This window comes from Babylonia areolata, chromosome 27, assembly GCF_041734735.1.
Source record: "Babylonia areolata isolate BAREFJ2019XMU chromosome 27, ASM4173473v1, whole genome shotgun sequence".
Classification (NCBI taxonomy): Eukaryota; Metazoa; Mollusca; class Gastropoda; order Neogastropoda; family Buccinidae; genus Babylonia; species Babylonia areolata.
The window spans coordinates 41,130,740-41,148,239 of NC_134902.1; the positions used below are offsets into that span (position 1 = coordinate 41,130,740).

The 17,500-nt window shown below is 42.6% G+C and overlaps 1 protein-coding gene across 2 annotated transcripts in view; it reads left to right on the top strand.

Moving 5' to 3' along the window:
- LOC143301262 (P-selectin-like) overlaps positions 1-17,500 on the top strand; it is a 101,839-nt gene that overhangs the window by 9,570 nt on the left and 74,769 nt on the right. For both annotated transcript variants that reach the window (XM_076615410.1, XM_076615411.1), the window contains exon 2: positions 6,575-6,712. In XM_076615410.1, coding sequence (XP_076471525.1) covers positions 6,617-6,712 — 96 coding nt within the window. In that variant the 5' untranslated portion in view covers positions 6,575-6,616. The remainder of the gene's footprint in view (positions 1-6,574; positions 6,713-17,500) is intronic.

Consider the following 17,500-nt stretch of genomic DNA (forward strand, 5'->3'; position numbering starts at 1 on the left):
AAAAAGGTTATATATATATACCTCCATATGTTTCACAAGGTGCTTGTGGACGTGCTTTTCGAGAGGCTTGGACACTACTGATAGTAGGGATATCGGTCTTAAGTTGTTGAGATCTGTGATGTCGTTTGACTTTGGCAGTGAGATTACTTTTTGTTGATTTTAGCTTAGAGGGAACATTGTTCTGTTCAATGTATAAACTGTAAATTATATATGTAAGGGATCCTACTGTGTAGGGCAAAGCAAGTTTGAGAACAGATGCATTTAAATTGTCTGGACCCACTGCTTTCGTATTCTTTAGATTTGAGATAAAGGAACCAACTTCATGAACAACGAGTGGAGGGATAGTTTGCAAATGTTTGTGCTGACTTAGCAATGTTAAAAAATGGTCGTTGAGAGTATCCGTTGTCCATACAGTGGCGACAGCATTTGTCTTCTTTTTATGCTTATCGGTAATTTCATTAACAGCACGCCATAATGTTGCTGTGTCTCTGTTACTGCTGATAAGTTTTTCAAAATGATCTGACTTTGTTTGTTTAACTAAATCTTTCACTTTATTTCTTCTTTTCTTTTTTTTTTTTGCATTCAGTCTCTTTCCCAGCAGCATCTAATGCATCTCTGAATGCCATAGCTTTGATAAGATCTTGCATCAACCAGTTCGGAAGTGTTTGGTGTTTTACTCTCCTCGTCCGAAGAGGAGCATGCCTGTTGACTGGATCAGAATCAGGATCAGGATTTGGGGCACTGTTATATAAGCTTACAACTTAGCCATTTTTGGCTTTTTATGCCCCTTCAGTGTTGAAACAAATTGAAACAAAATGGCATCGTTCGCGTTCGCGAAGAATATGAGCACGCGCTTTGAATGTGTATAAATATGTGTACGCAACTGATTTTTGCCCATGACCTTCACTGAGGGCTCAGCCAATAAATGTGTAAATCCACTCGTCATATTGATTTTAGTATTTTCCGAAAAAGACCACTTGGGCGAATGAACATAGTGAAAGCCGTGTACATTGAGAGTAAAGTACACAAGCTTTTTATGTATTGAGTATAATTTCAGAATGTAATGTTTAAGATGAGAAAGATCAGTTTAAAGCAAATTAAGTCCCCTAGCATTAATTACAGATTAATTTCCCTATTTTACTATCTGCACCAAAACGTTTCCAAAATAAATAAAACTTCCATGCTACGCAAAAGAAGTTCCTGTTTGAACAAAAAATGATAATAATGACTGCTCTTGTTGTGTCAGAATATCAGATCAAAGTGCCAAGTTTAGAGAATACAAAAAATATAAATATAAGAGTAAATGCAGTTTGGATATAATTTGGCTTCTTTTTTTTAATATTTTTTTGTGCCCATCCCAGAGGTGAAATATTGTTTTAAACAAGATGACTGGAACGAACTGAATTCTTCCTTTTTTATGCCTAATTTGGTGTTAACTGACAAAGTATTTGCAGAGAAAATGTCAGTTTTAAAGTTTACCACGGACACACAGACACACAGACAACTGAACACGGACACACAGACAAAGTATGTTTGATTTCAGTTATGCGTTCGTCAGTCTAAAGATTTCAGCTGACGCTAAGCTTACGTCATTCTGTCCTTCTCGCCACACACTGGCTGTTCGACCAGTGTCACGCACGTCACTGGCTGAGCTGAAACTTGCGTTTCTGCTTGACCATAATTAATTAATACCTCTTTTATCAGATCAGTAAACTACAAGTATTATATACTGGCAGAATCGTCGCAATTCCATCTTTAAGTCTATTCCATTTATGTTTGCCTACGTTAAACTGATTTAACGCAGTTTGTAATTTTCAGCGACGAGCTCGTTAAAACTGACCCTGTTCAGGTGACTTAAATTAAGATTATATATTTAGCGTAAATAATCAACACTTCATTTTATACTCATTAGAAAGTGGACGTTGAGCTCTTTCTTTTGCAACTTATCCAACGTAAATCGGTTCAGGAATCATTTAGAAATTTATTACTTAACACCTTGAAAGAAACAGAGTTGTTGTCAGGTTTGGCCAGATTAGACCGATCTGGTTTGCATCAGGATGGTGAAGATACTGGGAAGGGTGGCTTTTGCAAGCACCTCCGTGTCTGGGGTCCTGTCTTGCCGCTTGATGTTCAGTAGCTACCTGATGCATGTTGTGTGGACGTGGTTCAGCTTCTTAGCGTGTCGTTGGTACACTGTCCAAGTTTCGCAGGCGTACAGTAGTGTGGGGAGAACTACTGCTCTGTAGACCTTTAGCTTGAGACCAATGCCTCTTCTGTTCCAGACATTTGCATAGTCTGCCAAAGGTTGTGCTTGCTCTTGCAATCCTGACGTTCAATTCATCGTCGATGGTCGCATTTCGTGACAGTGTGCTGCCAAGGTATGTGAACCGCTCCACCGCACTGAGTCTCTGACTATTGACTGCGATGTTGGGCTCAACGTGGGGTTTCCCTGGGGCTGGTTGATGGAGAACTTCAGTTTTCTTCGTGCTGATGGTAAGACCGAAGTTCCTGCTGGCAGTGGCAAACTTGTCGACGCTGAGCTGCATGTCAGCTTCAGATCCAGCGTTGAGGGCACAATCATCAGCAAACAAAAAGTCTCTGATGATGTCTGTCATGACCTTGGTTTTTGCTTGAAGCCTTCTGAGGTTAAACAGCTTGCCATCTCTGAAGGCATCAGTAAGTATTGTTGAGAACATGAGGCTGAACAATGTTGGAGCCAGGACGCAGCCTTGCTTGACACCATTTGCATCCATGTATGCAGATTTTACATGAATTTAACTGAGTTGCATTGGAAAATCCCAACAATGTCGCAGATGGTAAGTTTCGTCCTGGGGCACGATTCTGTTGTTTGTACATCTTTTCTCTGTTTAGTTACATAATAAGCCCCACTCGTATTACATGACAGATGATAATAGCAAAACAAGGGAAGTCTTATGGTTTGTCTCCCTGACATACTGGGGACGTTTTGTCCTTTGTGTTTTTGTAATGGCTCTAGTTTGAACAAATTATTGCGTTTATCTATGTGGCTGGGCACATAAGAATGTTGCAAGATAATTGTAGAGGATGTAATCAGCAATTTGGGCACGTGAAAGTATGGTATATTGAACGCTCCTGCTCATATTTCACTCACCGCGTTCTGAAGATAGTTGCACATGATGACAAATAGGGCTTAAAATTTTTTTTTCCCCGTTTTATCAGTCACATTGCATGTTTTTGCAAAACAAAGCTTTGATACCTGAAGTATTTTTCTGTGTTTACTTGCCGTAGACATTAAAAAAAAAATTCCATACATTTCTGTATCATAGTTTCTGATATATTGAAGTTCAAAGTTAAGGTGTTCAAGTTTGCTGTAGTTCCAACATATATTGATTTCACATGACTGCAATGAATATCGGCAAAGAATATTTGCTGAACAGAAAACCATCTTGTTGCTTCAACTTTCCTGAAATCCTGTAATCACATTCTAATCTTAACCATAAATCTACATCTGCATACAATTAAGTACATATTCATTGGTGCCGGTCAGCATTGGTCAGTGGTGGTAAGTTGTCCGCGGTGGTCAGTGGTTGGTGGTGGTCAGCGGTCAGCAGCGGTAATGGTAAACAGTTGTCAGTGGTCAGCAACGGCCAACAGTCAATATTGGTAAACTTATGGCCAAATCCTGACATGACATCTAAATATTGCATAACCGTCATAAAGTGATGGAAGTTGAACTCTGATAGTGTACAACAGTGGTCAGTAGTGGTCAAGCAGTGATCAAACACCTGTTACGACATGATAATGGACAGATGTAACAAAATAACACAGTCGAGCCCTTTTGGCTCATTGTCAAAAGTGGTCAGCAGTGGTCCTAGACCTGGGGGAACATACATGGACCTTGGGGAATGTGGACTATGTAGAACTTGGACCTGGCTGAAAAAAAATTTGGAGGAACATGGACGTGAGGGAAGGGAGTGCTGACCGTCTCTTTATTATCAGACGTAAATCAATATTCATAAATCCACGTTTACTTATCCTTATTTGCTGTGTATTTATCATTTGTTTTATTTAACTTAATTTATGTATGAATTCCTTTATTCATTAATTGGAAGGTTGGTGCAGATCTACCCCCTTGGAAGGTTGGTACAGATCTGAAGGTTGGTGCAGTTCTTACCCCCTTGGAAGGTTGGTACAGATCTGAAGGTTGGTGCAGTTCTTACCCCCTTGGAAGGTTGGTACAGATCTAACCCTCTTGGAAGGTTGGTACAGATCTAACCCCCTTGGAAGGTTGGTACAGATCTGAAGGTTGGTACAGATCTAACCCTCTTGGAAGGTTGGTACAGATCTAACCCTCTTGGAAGGTTGGTACAGATCTAACCCCCTTGGAAGGTTGGTACAGATCTAACCCTCTTGGAAGGTTGGTACAGATCTTACCCCCTTGGAAGGTTGGTACAGATCTGAAGGTTGGTACAGATCTAACCCTCTTGGAAGGTTGGTACAGATCTAACCCTCTTGGAAGGTTGGTACAGATCTAACCCCCTTGGAAGGTTGGTACAGATCTAACCCCCTTGGAAGGTTGGTACAGATCTGAAGGTTGGTACAGATCTAACCCTCTTGGAAGGTTGGTGCAGATCTACCCTCTTGGAAGGTTGGTACAGATCTAACCCCCTTGGAAGGTTGGTACAGATCTAACCCCCTTGGAAGGTTGGTGCAGATCTAACCCCCTTGGAAGGTTGGTACAGATCTAACCCCCTTGTAAGGTTGGTGCAGATCTAACCCCCTTGGAAGGTTGGTGCAGATCTAACCCCCTTGGAATGTTGGTACAGATCTAACCCTCTTGGAAGGTTGGTGCAGATCTAACCCCCTTGGAAGGTTGGTACAGATCTAACCCCCTTGGAAGGTTGGTACAGATCTAACCCCCTTGGAAGGTTGGTGCAGATCTAACCCCCTTGGAAGGTTGGTACAGATCTGAAGGTTGGTACAGATCTAACCCCCTTGGAAGGTTGGTGCAGATCTAACCCCCTTGGAAGGTTGGTACAGATCTAACCCCCTTGGAAGGTTGGTACAGATCTGAAGTTTGGTGCAGATCTAACCCTCTTGGAAGGTTGGTGCAGATCTAACCCCCTTGGAAGCGGTTTCGACTTTTTACTGGCACTGTTCTCCAGTAGTGCGTGCCCCAACTGAGTCACAATTGATGATAGCATTCTTCTCAAACATGGTGTCTTTTATCTGTATTGTTCAGATGTTCAGACTGTACCAGCTGCAGCTGCGCAGCAGGCTGTGTGTGATGTGTGTGCACTGTATGCTGTGTTTATTTATGCGTCAGTGGGCACTTGTGTCACCCAGCCAGAAAAAAAAATCTTCGTAGACACTTGAGTGTGCGATTCATTTTTGAAAGGGAAAGTTCTTGCCCTTTCCTGAGAGCTTCAGGTTTCTTCTGGTTCAAGCGTATGTAAATAACTTGGCTAGCTTTGTGTACTGCGGGAATGTTAAGTCCGTTGCTTTGTTGTTATTTTTTATTTGCTGGAACATTGTAAGACACATTCTATTTGGCCAACATAAACAACAGCAGTATACACTGAATGATTGTGAAGGAACAATGAGACTGGGCGAGTCAAATATTAAACAGCGATAGAGACGAGTAACTCACTCCTTTAAAAAAAAGTACACAATTTAAAGTCGATGCTACTTACGCTACCAATTTAGCTAGCTCACAGGTGGGTAGGAACAAGACCAGACACTTCCTCAAAAAAGGAAGGTCCGGGCATGTCTTCATACTCTTCTTCACTCGACATATGCACACAGCAGCAATGACAGATGAAATGTGTAAACACAAATTAGCAGTTATTCAAGAGTGGCATAGCCATTCATTTTCGAATATGCTACAGAGAATAAACAGATGATAACAAAATATATGGTTGCCTCATTGTTCTTTCAAAATCGAATAAGAAACACATCAACTGATCACCATAACCGAAGAATGAAGACAGCCACTGTTCATTTGATACAGAGAAGAAGCCATTACTGCTCATATGTGCTTCAAGGCCTGACTGAGCACTTGGGTTACGCTGCTGGTCAGGCAGATATCTGCTTAGCAGATGTGATGTTGCGTATATGGATTTGTCCGAACGCAGTGACGCCTCTTTGAGCTACTGATACTGATACTGATAAAGAAGCCAATCTGGTCGCTTGGAAAATCAAACTGGGGGTCTAGTGATTCGTATGAAACAATAAATCGAGGTCCCGTGTTCAGAACGCACGTGGCACATCAGGTATCAAGAAACAACCAATCACTGTTCATCACGTATTAAGAAACAACCAATCACTGTTCATCACGTATCAAGAAACAACCAATCACTGTGCATCACGTATTAAGAAACAACCAATCACTGTTCATCACGTATTAAGAAACAACTAATCATTGTTCATCACGTTTCAAAAAACAACCAAACACTGTTCGTCACGTATCAAGAAACAACCAATCACTGTTCATCAGGTTTCAAGAAACAACCAATCACTATTCATCACGTATTATCAAGAAACAACCAATCACTGTTCATCACGTATCAAGAAACAACGAATTACTGTTATTCAGGGATCAAAGACAAGCCAACGACTGACCTAAAATCGCAGAACGATGGTGTCTCCGTTACTGTGTGTGTCGTCTGCTGTGCTCTTCACCTTGGTCAGCTCTCACCTGCCGACCACCAGGGCCATGGACTGCCCACTGGACGTAAGTGTGCCACTGTTCTTTGTTATCTGTGTGTGTGTGTGCGCTTGCTTGCTTGTTATAATTATATATATATATATAGTAATATTTGTAACTGATTTATAATCTTACTGAATCGCCTAGGATTATGTGGAAAGGAAGATGAATGTCCCGCCACACATACTGGTGACTGGAGATATTTTGATAACTTAAAATATTTTTTTTTTTTTTTTTACATTTGATTAATTTCGTTTAAAAGGGAGGGGGGGGGGGGGGGGCGGGTTTAAATGGTGAACAAATATGAAAAAAACCAAAAACAACATTAGATGAATTATAGATTATTTGAAATGAATATCGAAGTTCACTACAGAAATCTACTAAACTGACTTCGTAAAAGGGAAGCTGTTAATCTAACAAAAGAAACAACTGATAATGAATGCAAAAAGTTATAAAGAAATCAACGTTCCCAGTGACTTGTGATGACACACATTTTTGCAGGTAAGGCTTCATCAAACCTCGGTCAAAAATGATATGCAATGTTCTCTCTCCCCCCCCCCCCCCCCCCCCAATACTCTTTCGGTCCCCCTCTGACTTCACAAAGCCCTCCTCCTCTAAATTTGTTTTGTATTTTCTCGGCGCGCACACGGGTGTGTGTGTGTGTGTGTGTGTGTGTGTGTCTGTCTGTGTCTATGTGTGTTCAATTTCAATTAATGTATATTCACATTATGTGGTATTAGACATAAAAAGGCGGTGTGAGGGAGGGGGAGGGGGCGGGGGGGAATGATAAAAAAAGAAGAAAAAGTAATTACAACATTAACAACGATCTGGCTGAAATAATAACTTCCCAACTCTAAAACGTATAGGCATTTAAAAATATGAAGGGGCAAAAATGATTTTAAAAAGACGAAAAAGAAAGAAAGAAAAAAAAAAAAAGAAAGAAAGAAAAAGATTATTACAACCTAACTGGAGCATTCAACACAGATTTGAAAAAGTCAAACATTTTCAGCGACAAGTCCAAGATGTATCAAAACATTAAAGCAACAACAACAACAAAAACAATAATAATAATTATTATTATATTCATATAGCGCTGAACCTTGTGCAGAGACAAATCAAAGCGCTTTCGCACCAGTCATTCACGCGCATGCATAACTCTAAAACTGTAGAAACTAAAGACAAGGAAGGGCAGGTAAGGGAGGCTATTTTGGGAAGAGGTGGGTTTTATGACCAGACTTGAAAGAGCTGAGTGCAGAGACCTGAAGAAGCGAAAGATGAAGTTTCATTCCAAATGCAAGGTCCAGTAACAGAGAAAGAACGGCGGCCAACAGTCGAGTGTTTGAATCTGGGTATGCGTAAACAGAGTGGATCCGAAGCCGATCGTAGAGAGTGAGATGGAGTGTAGAGGTGAAGGCAGCCACAGAGATAGGAAGGGGCAGATTTGTCAATACATTTATAGCATAGCGTACTGATCTTGTACTTTATTCTGTGTGAGGCAGCGAGCCAATGGAGATGTTGCAAAAGAGGAGTGATGTGCTCAGATCTTTTCTTTCTGAGAACGAGTCGGGCAGCAGAGTTTTGTATGCACTGAAGGGACTGAATGGATGAAGCAGGCAAACCAGACAATAGAGAGTTACAGTAGTCAAGGCGAGAGAGAATGAGAGAAACGACAAGTCTAGATGCTGTGTCAGTGGACAGATATTTCCGGCGGACGGAACTGATGCGCCGCAATTGACAATAGCAGGATTGACATGTCTGACTGATAAATTTTTGCATGGACAGTGTGTTGTCAAGGACAACGCCTAGGTTCCTGACTGAACTGGAAAGAAGGACGGATGTACGGCCAAGTTTGATTGTGTCAATTATGATGGAAGAGTTTTTGTTAATCCCTATGATCATTGCTTCCATTTTGTCCACGTTCAGTTGTAGCTTATTTAGAGTCATCCAGTTTTGTATGTCCAGGAAGCAGTTGGATGTTTTTTGCAAGAGCGACGACAGTTTTTTAGCGCGATCACTCTTCTGGAGTTGAGTGTCATCAGCATAAGAATGATTACTATGGCGGTTGATAATTTTAGCGAGAGGAGCAGTGTACAGTGTGAAGAGCACTGGGCCTAAAACAGATCCCTGTGGGACTCCATGTTCGATTTTAACGGGTTCAGATTGGAAATGATCAACGACAGACTGGAATCGATCAGTGAGATAAGATTTGAACCAGTCCAGAATAGTGCCGTTGATACCAAATGTAAAATGAAGACGGGAAAGAGGGATTGAATGGTCTATCGTGTCAAAGGCGGCTGACAAGTCGAGAAGAGTGAAAAGGGAACATTTTTCCGGAGTCGGACGCTAGCAATAGATTATTCACGATGTGGAAGAGAGTGGTTTCGGTGCTGTGGTCAGCGCGACAGGCAGACTGAAATGGGTGGATGAGATTGTTGAAACAAAGGTGGTTGTTGAGCTGCTTCAGGACAACTTTTTCAAGGAGTTTGGACAGGAATGGGAGATTAGAAACTGGTCGAGAGTTTTTCAAAATGTTTGCGTCAAGGTTGGGTTTCTTCAGAAGAGGCCGGACGATTGCAGTTTTGAAGTGGATGGAAACGTTCCAGTGAGAAGGGAAGAATTGACAATATTGGTGATTGTAGGGAAAAGTTGTGAGACACATTGGGAAAAGACCGAGGCTGGTATAGGATCGAGCTCACAGGATTTTATTGTAATTTCTTTAAAGATTTCATGGACTTCTATTTCAGTCAATGGATTAAAGGAATGGAGAGGAGTGCCGTTGAATTGAGGATCAGGATGAGCAGGTTGGAAAGGCGTTTGGTCTAAGATGGTACGAATATTTTGGACTTTGTCGAAAAAGAAAGAGGAGAAGACACTGGGGAATTCAGATAAAGTGTAGGCAGAAGGAAGGTTTTTTTGGTTTTTTTTTCAGTACAAAGAAAATTTGACATGATAAAGAGATTTGGTGGATGTGGCATCGATAACTTGAGAAGAAAAGAAGTTTATCTTCACTGATGAGATCATATGTTTGACTTTATTTGTTTTCGGAATATTTGATTGCGGACTTTCAATTTTGTTGATCGCCATCGCTGTTCCAATTGGCGACATTTGCATTTTGCGAGTCGAATGTCTTGTGTGTGCCATGGGGCGGAAGGTCTGTCAGGCAGCATGCGGGTAGTGGGTAGTGCATGTTCAACCAGCAGTTGAGAGAGGACAGTGTTGTACGGGGAAAATTTTGGAAAGGCGTTAAGCAGCTTGAGAAGAAAAACTGTTTATGTTGATGGATTACAGGTTGCGACGAGTAACGGATTTTTTTGGTTCTTGTAGGTTTTGAGATATTAAGCGAGAATATGACAGCAGAATGGTCGGAAGAAAGTTTGTCAGTTACAGTCATTGACGCAATCATGGCATCAGTCACGTGCGATGAGCCAGTCCAACTTATGGCCAGATCTGTGTATTGGTTCTGTAACGAGCTGAGAGAGAGAAAGAATGAGTGGACAGAGATAGACATAGGCGTTTGACATCAGTGGAAGTTTGTCGAAATTAAAATTGAAATCTCCGAGGATGATTAGTTTTCCAGAACGAATGTTGTAGTAATCAAGTAGTGTTCGGAACTCAACGTGAAACAGAGAAGACGTTGGGTTATTTTTACGACTATGGGGACGACAGAGACAACAGAAGATGATTGAGTGACTGGGGATATTGAGAGTACCTTCGAGCATTTCAAAAGTGTCATGTGGAAAGGCGTGGTTATGGGAGAAGGAAAGGGAAGACTCCAAGATGTCTCTATAGACGGTGACGATGCCACCTCCACGAGACAGTCGAGGAAGTGACTTAGTTTTGTATCCAGGGGGGTCAGTTGTTTCAGTCTGGGTTCGTGACCTTGTGATTTTAGCCAGGTTTCGGTGAGAAATATGACAAAGTTATTTTCAAAATATAATCAGAAATACAGTCAGTCTTTTGATCAGGGCAGACAGATTGAGCATTGAAGTCAAACAACAACAAAAAAGAAGGACAACAAAAGAAGTTATAGCAGCAACCCAATTGGACTATTTAAAAATGCTTTTAAAAATCGAACAATTGAAGTAAAGAGTCCAATATTTCTTGTACCGGAAAAGATGCTAGTACAGGTATATGACATTTTAACATGTCGCAAGTAAATTATGATCGCTTGTTATAGGATTACCACACATACAGGAAACACTTTTTATGTATTTTGTCTCGAAACAGTTCAGTTTCCATCTGCAGATCAATGATGCAATCTGCCTTTTACTGTAACTGTGTTGTTCATGTTTACCAACAATTCCATAAATATCATTTATTTCTTCCTGTAAGTTTGAACAACCTATTTTCCTTTCTTCTGACTGAAAGTATGATCGCTGGATCTGTTCTATTATACTGTAACATTCTTGCAATGAAACTGGAAGAGATAAACATGTTGACTCAGCTGATCCCTTTGCTCCTTTTTTCGCCAAGATATCAACCTTCTCATTATATAAAAAAAGGCCACAATGCGAAGGAATCCAGATAAAAGTTACACTAATACCCCTCACTGTGTGTGTGTGTGTGTGTGTGTGTGTGTGTGTGTGTGTGTGCGAAAGTAGTATGGAAAGGCACCATCACCTCTCATACAGTACCGGTGCCGGATCGATCATCAATACGGATACCGATACGGATATGGATCGACCAGCATAAAGGCGGATCAGTCAGAGCGACTGATTAAGGGCAGACCTTGACAGATCATGATGTCTTACCCACTCAAGCTCCGAAACTCATCAACGAGCCTCGGTTTAGAAAACTGGCTAAGCTAGGGATAGGAGATGATATGGCTGAGGTAGAAATGAGTAAAAACGAAGTGTGTTGGTCTCCTTTCTTGCAAATTGGTAATTTCATCCAAAAGTACGCAAAACTTCGAATGTAGAATTTTTTACGATTTTATGAAAAACACCGTGGACAGAATAGATTTCCAAGTGAAATGGATACTTACTCGCTGTACATGGCTCCCACCCGAGAGAACTTCGATGATGTCGTCTGAACACATCTTCTTATAAAAAGAAACTGCGTATAATGTACACAGAACGTCAACTAGAAACGACATAACCATTTCTAAAAAAACAGTATTCACACGTTCTTCTCACATCTTTTCAATCACCACACACACAACGCGACTCATACCATTATTTCCTGGTCACACCACGTCCTCTCAATGGTTCCTCTGGAGGGCTTCGTTTTCTTCTGCTTTATTTAAGAATTCGTCCAACTCTTCCTCGGTGAGGATGAAGGCGACAACATCGTTATTGTAAGCGAAAACAGACCGAAGCGAGACAAACTTTAACATCTCTAGTCGCACCTGTTATAGATCATGCATTGTGGTTCAGTACAGATCGTGTAAAACGGGATCACAAAACGGGAGATGTATGGCGGAGCGCGTGTGGGAAGTGTTTGAAACGGGTGTTAAAATCATGCCAGTCAATGTGACAGTCTACAAGTTCAAGAACAAAGATCAGTGATTTTTCTGTGTATTTGACTGATTATTTGTCATTGCGTTACTGTTTAATTATTGGATTATTAGTGAATTATTGAGAGGGCTCAAAGCTCCCAGGGAACATCACATAAGGAGCTGTAGTTGTCAACAAAATAAACCTTCTACGTAATGATACCCAGATACACCACTCCACTGTCTAAGAGGGGACAACCTGACTAAAATCCCCAATCCCATGGCTTTCATACAGTACCACAGAGATGAATGGCTGTTGGGTTAAACAGTCACTAACTGTATGCAGTCTGGCCTTTGGGTGACACCAGCTGACGGACCCCACACAGGTGAACATCCATTGCCCTTCCCTGATAAAAGGCTCTGTCAGGGCGACCGAATATTTTCCCTCACCACGTAAAACACCCTTCCATGGATACTAACAAAACTCGGTCTCGCGTGCACCTCGGGGATCAGCTGCATAGCACGAGACATAAATTCAGATCCCCAAAACCCAAAACAGGCATGGCAAAAGAGGTGGGAAAAGATCGTGCTTAGGTGGCAGAATGACAAAAGAAAAGCGGCTGTCAAAGAAATTCTTTAGAATCGGCAGTTGGAATTGCTCCAGCGCGAGAATGAGAATTTCAACAATTGAGAAATTAGCATATGATTTTGACATCTTATGTCTCCAAGAGACCAGGACAAGTGTAGACAGATAAATAAACTTAGAGAATTTCTCAGTCTTTCAAAGGCATGAAGGGAGAGGAGTAGCAATCATACTAAACAAAAATCTATAAAAAATAAAAATAAAAAAAAAAGAAGAAGAAAAAAGTTTCCGCCATAAATCTAGAGAAATGGTGTAGCGACTCATGTGAACTAGTGCATCTTGAAAAACCTGACGGAATTCACAAAACCATCATGCTAATCAATGCCTATGTTCACCCAGGAACCTGCACAACAAAAGCGGATTGGGCCTTTTTAGAGGAAACAGAGAACGAATTTGGAGACTCTGTCATTATCTGTGGAGACCTTAATGCAAGATCGAAGTTATGGGACCAGCGGAACACCAACCCACAAGGATTTGCACTTGAAGAAATGACAGGGGAAATTCTTCTTAGCCCATTAACAACAACAACCCCAACTCGCCTTGGAACAAGACAAGGGGACAGTGACAGTGTGACCGACATTGCTCTAACATCTCCAAAATTCAGAGCAGGAATGAATGTAGTTCGCTACTCAGACATCAAGGAGCTATCCGAAGAAGACAGAAGCAAACTTTTCAATCTGTATCAAAACAATTTCCACAATGGACATGTGCTGGAGGACTGGACACACAGCTTCTTAAAACCCATACCAAAACCGGGAAAGGACCATCGTCAGGTAAGCGGCCACTGAATCCTAACCATGCAAAACATTGCTGGAAAGCTCATGGAATGCATGATAGCCAGGAAACTTGCAAGGGATCTTGAACACAGGCACATTCTCCCTTAAAATCAAGGTGGTTACAGAACAGGCAAGTCCACATGGGAAAATGCGGCTGCTTTCGCATATGAGGTATATGAAGGATTTCAAAGAAAAGAAGAAACACCAGCAGTGGCAATCGACCTTAAAGATGCTTACAATAAAGTCCAGTTTGCGCACCTCATGGAGCTGCTACTAAAGTATGGAGTATGTTTGACACTGACAAGATGGATAGCAGCAGCACTTCAGGAAAGAACTGTCGTCTTACGCCTCGGTGATTGGATGTCTGCACCTTTTAAACTTTACATGGGACTGCCACAAGGGTCTCCACTCTCTCCTGCCCTCTACAACGTCTACACGAAAGGCCTTGCAGACTTAAACAACAATGGAATAGCTCGGGTGCTTACTCTTGCGGATGATGGCCTGGTCTTCAAAACTTCGAGAGATGCTCAGGAAAGAACTAAAGCCGTCCACAAACAACTGAACAATATCGCTCAATGGTGCAAGGACACAGGATCTTCCATCAGTCCAGCGAAAGCCCAAACGTTGCTGTGCACCCTCAACAACAAAACCGCGAGCAAATCACCACCACCTGTGTCATTCGACGGAATTGAGATCGAGAAAGCCGAATGCATACTCTACCTAGGGATACAGTTCGACAGGATGCTGACCTTCAGTAAACATATGGAAAATATTGTTCTCAAATGCAAAAAGGGTCTTTCAGTCTTAAAGGCAATGGCAACCAAAGGTATTGAACAAAGCCACCTCTTCTTGCTGTATCAATCACTCGTCCTCAGTGTGATCGACTACAGACGTGGGCTAACAGCACCGTCTCAAAGCATCCTCCTAAAATTAGAAAGAGTTCAAAATGAAGCCATGAGACTGATCCTTGGAACAACAAAAGACACGCCTACGGCAACCATGCGATACCTGCTTGACCTTCCTTCAGTGCAGGCCAGAAACAAGTTAGAACAGGTTAAGACCTACTTCAGAGCATTCGAAACCCACTGCATGATACAGTCAAGGAACCAAAAGGCAGCCGTCTAGGACCAGGAAGATCATGGATGGGGCAAGCAGAAGACACAATCCAGCCAGTATGTCGACTACAAGACCTGAAAGAAACAAAAGAATGCGAGGAAAACCCCGAAAACCTCAATCATCTATTCAACATAGCCATTTCACCCACTCTAGGAAGACATTGTCAGGAATGGCCAGAAGGCAAAACTGAGGCAGAAATGAAGCTACTCATAGAAGAAAACAGTAAAGAAGAGGATATCATCATATAAACAGATGGTTCAGTCACCAAAGACCAATCCGGTTGGGGATTCACTGCGAAACAAAATGGAAAAACAGTTATGGAAGAGAATGCTGCCTACAAAGTCACAACCTCCAGCCTAACGATGGAAGTTGAAGCTGTGACACATGCTCTCCAGTAGCTATCATCTATCCATATGCCCGGAAACCAACATACCATTATTCTAACGGACTCAGTGAACCTCATATCTCATAAATTGAAAGCAGAATGGGAAGCCCAGTGTGGCATGAGGTAATGCGCAACTTTTAGATTAAAAAATGTACATGGTTATGCTGTCTGGGACATGCGGGTGTTAATGGAAATGAGCGAGCTGACAGACTTGCTGTAACGCAACAACAACGAACGGCCTACATCTAGGAAAATCGGAAATCCTCAGAGAAGTCAAAGAATACCAAAAAGAACAGGTACAAGGCCGTCACACCATCGGTCGCTTCAAAGAAATAACGATAGAGAGAGGGAGCGGCCGAAAGTCTAGCATGAAAGGTAGAGCATGATGCTTTGCAAATCAAACGAATATCGGCATCATTTCCAAACTAATATTGCGCAAATTTCTCTGTGGGCTTTTCCAAATACAATAGACTGAGCAATACGCTAAACGCCATGTTCCTGGCATCAGAGATCTTTTCCCACCCCTCTTGCGGCCAATCAGTGGCATCCTCTATGTGTGTGTGTGTGTGTGTGTGTGCGAGAGAGTGTAAGTGTACACATGTGTCAGGAGAGCTCTGTGCATGTGCGTGTGTGTGTGTGTGAGCGCGATCATCATTTTCAAAAGCACATCCCCCCATGCATACATGAACGCACACACTCATACACACACGCGCCCTGCGCACGCACACACACTCAATGACTCACTCGCTCATACATACACAGGGAAATAAACCTAGACAAGACAAGAATCTTTATTCTGAGGAAAATTGCGCGCGCGCGCACACACACACACACACACGCACACACGTTATAAAGCAAATGGTAACTGCAAATACAGATATACAAATGTATTGACAGATATGCACATAGCAGTGAAAGTGAAACATCCAATTTACAAAGGAAACATGATTACTTATGCATGCAATCATGAATATGCAGTACCTAACTGGACGACGTTGACGACGTTGGTCAACAGCCTATATAATCACCTGTCAGTCGTTTACTGTTTGAGTGATAAAATCGCGGGGACTGAAAGCATCTGGCCTAGTGACATGACTGAACATGCTTCCATATCAGCAATAGTGCGTGTGTGGAGTAGTATGCAGGTACATCAAACAGAGCTTAGTGGACGTTCTTATCGGGCTCGAACTGACCTGTCGGTTTGAAAACGTCCGTCATGGCGCAAATAGAGGTGTGAACGCCTCAGCATTAAGTCGTGTATGAGGTGGATAAGCAGGTAGATCAGAGCTATGGACTCCGTCTTATCAGGCTCGATCTAATCTGTCAACTTGACAACAGACTTCACAGCACACTAGAGGGTTGAATGCGCATCGTGAATGGGATGTGTAAGAAGATTAAAGCCAGATCCTCGATCTTATCGGTCACGGCCTATCAGTGCCTTCGCGTTACTGACCCTCCATGCTTTATTACTCGCCGAATGCCTCGGAGATCTATGACATCAGTGGATAGTGGTCACCGACTTAGCACGGTTTGGTGGTGTGTCCATCGAGATCGATGATGACCATCGTTGTCATCCAGCTGGGGGATGGCGGGAGGGTGGTGGTGGGGTGGGGGGGAGGATGCTCATGAATCTAACTGTGAATGCGCAGATGGCTGAACAGTCCAATCTGTGCACGAAATGTTCGCTGACAGTTGGGGCAGACAAAGACAGGCATACCATTGTCAGGGAGCTTGTTTGCCCGTGACTTTCTGGCCTGCCTCTTCTGAACAGCTGCAGCAGTCCTGTTGGCCTCGCACAACTTGGCGCCTTTGTGCACGGCAGCGCGCCATTTGTCACGGTCCACTGCAGATTCCTCCCAGGAGTCAGGGTTGATATCAAACGCTTTCAGAGAGACTTTCAGAGTATCTCTGAAGCGCTTCTTCTGACCTCCGTGTGATCTCTTCCCTTGTTGCAGCTCGCCATAGAAGAGCCTTTTGGGCAGCCGATGGTCTGGCATGCGCGCCACGTGTCCAGCCCAGCGAAGCTGGGACTTCATCAGGATGGTGAAGATGCTGGGAAGGGTGGCTTTTGCGAGCACCTCTGTGTCTGGGGTCCTGTCTTGCCACTTGATGTTCAGTAGCTTCCTGAGGCATGTTGTGTGGAAGTGGTTCAGCTTCTTGGCATGTCGTTGGTACACTGTCCAAGTTTCGCAGGCGTACAGTAGTGTGGGGAGAACTACTGCTCTGTAGACCTTTAGCTTGGTCTCAAGACTAATGCCTCTTCTGTTCCAGACATTTGCATTCAGTCTACCAAAAGTTGCGCTTGCTCTTGCAATCCTGACATTCACTTCATCGTTGATGGTCACATTTCGTGACAGTCTGCTGCCAAGGTATGTGAACCGCTCCACCGCACTGAGTCTCTGACCGTTGACAGTGATGTTGGGCTCAACGTAGGGTTTCCCTGGGGCTGGCTGATGGAGAA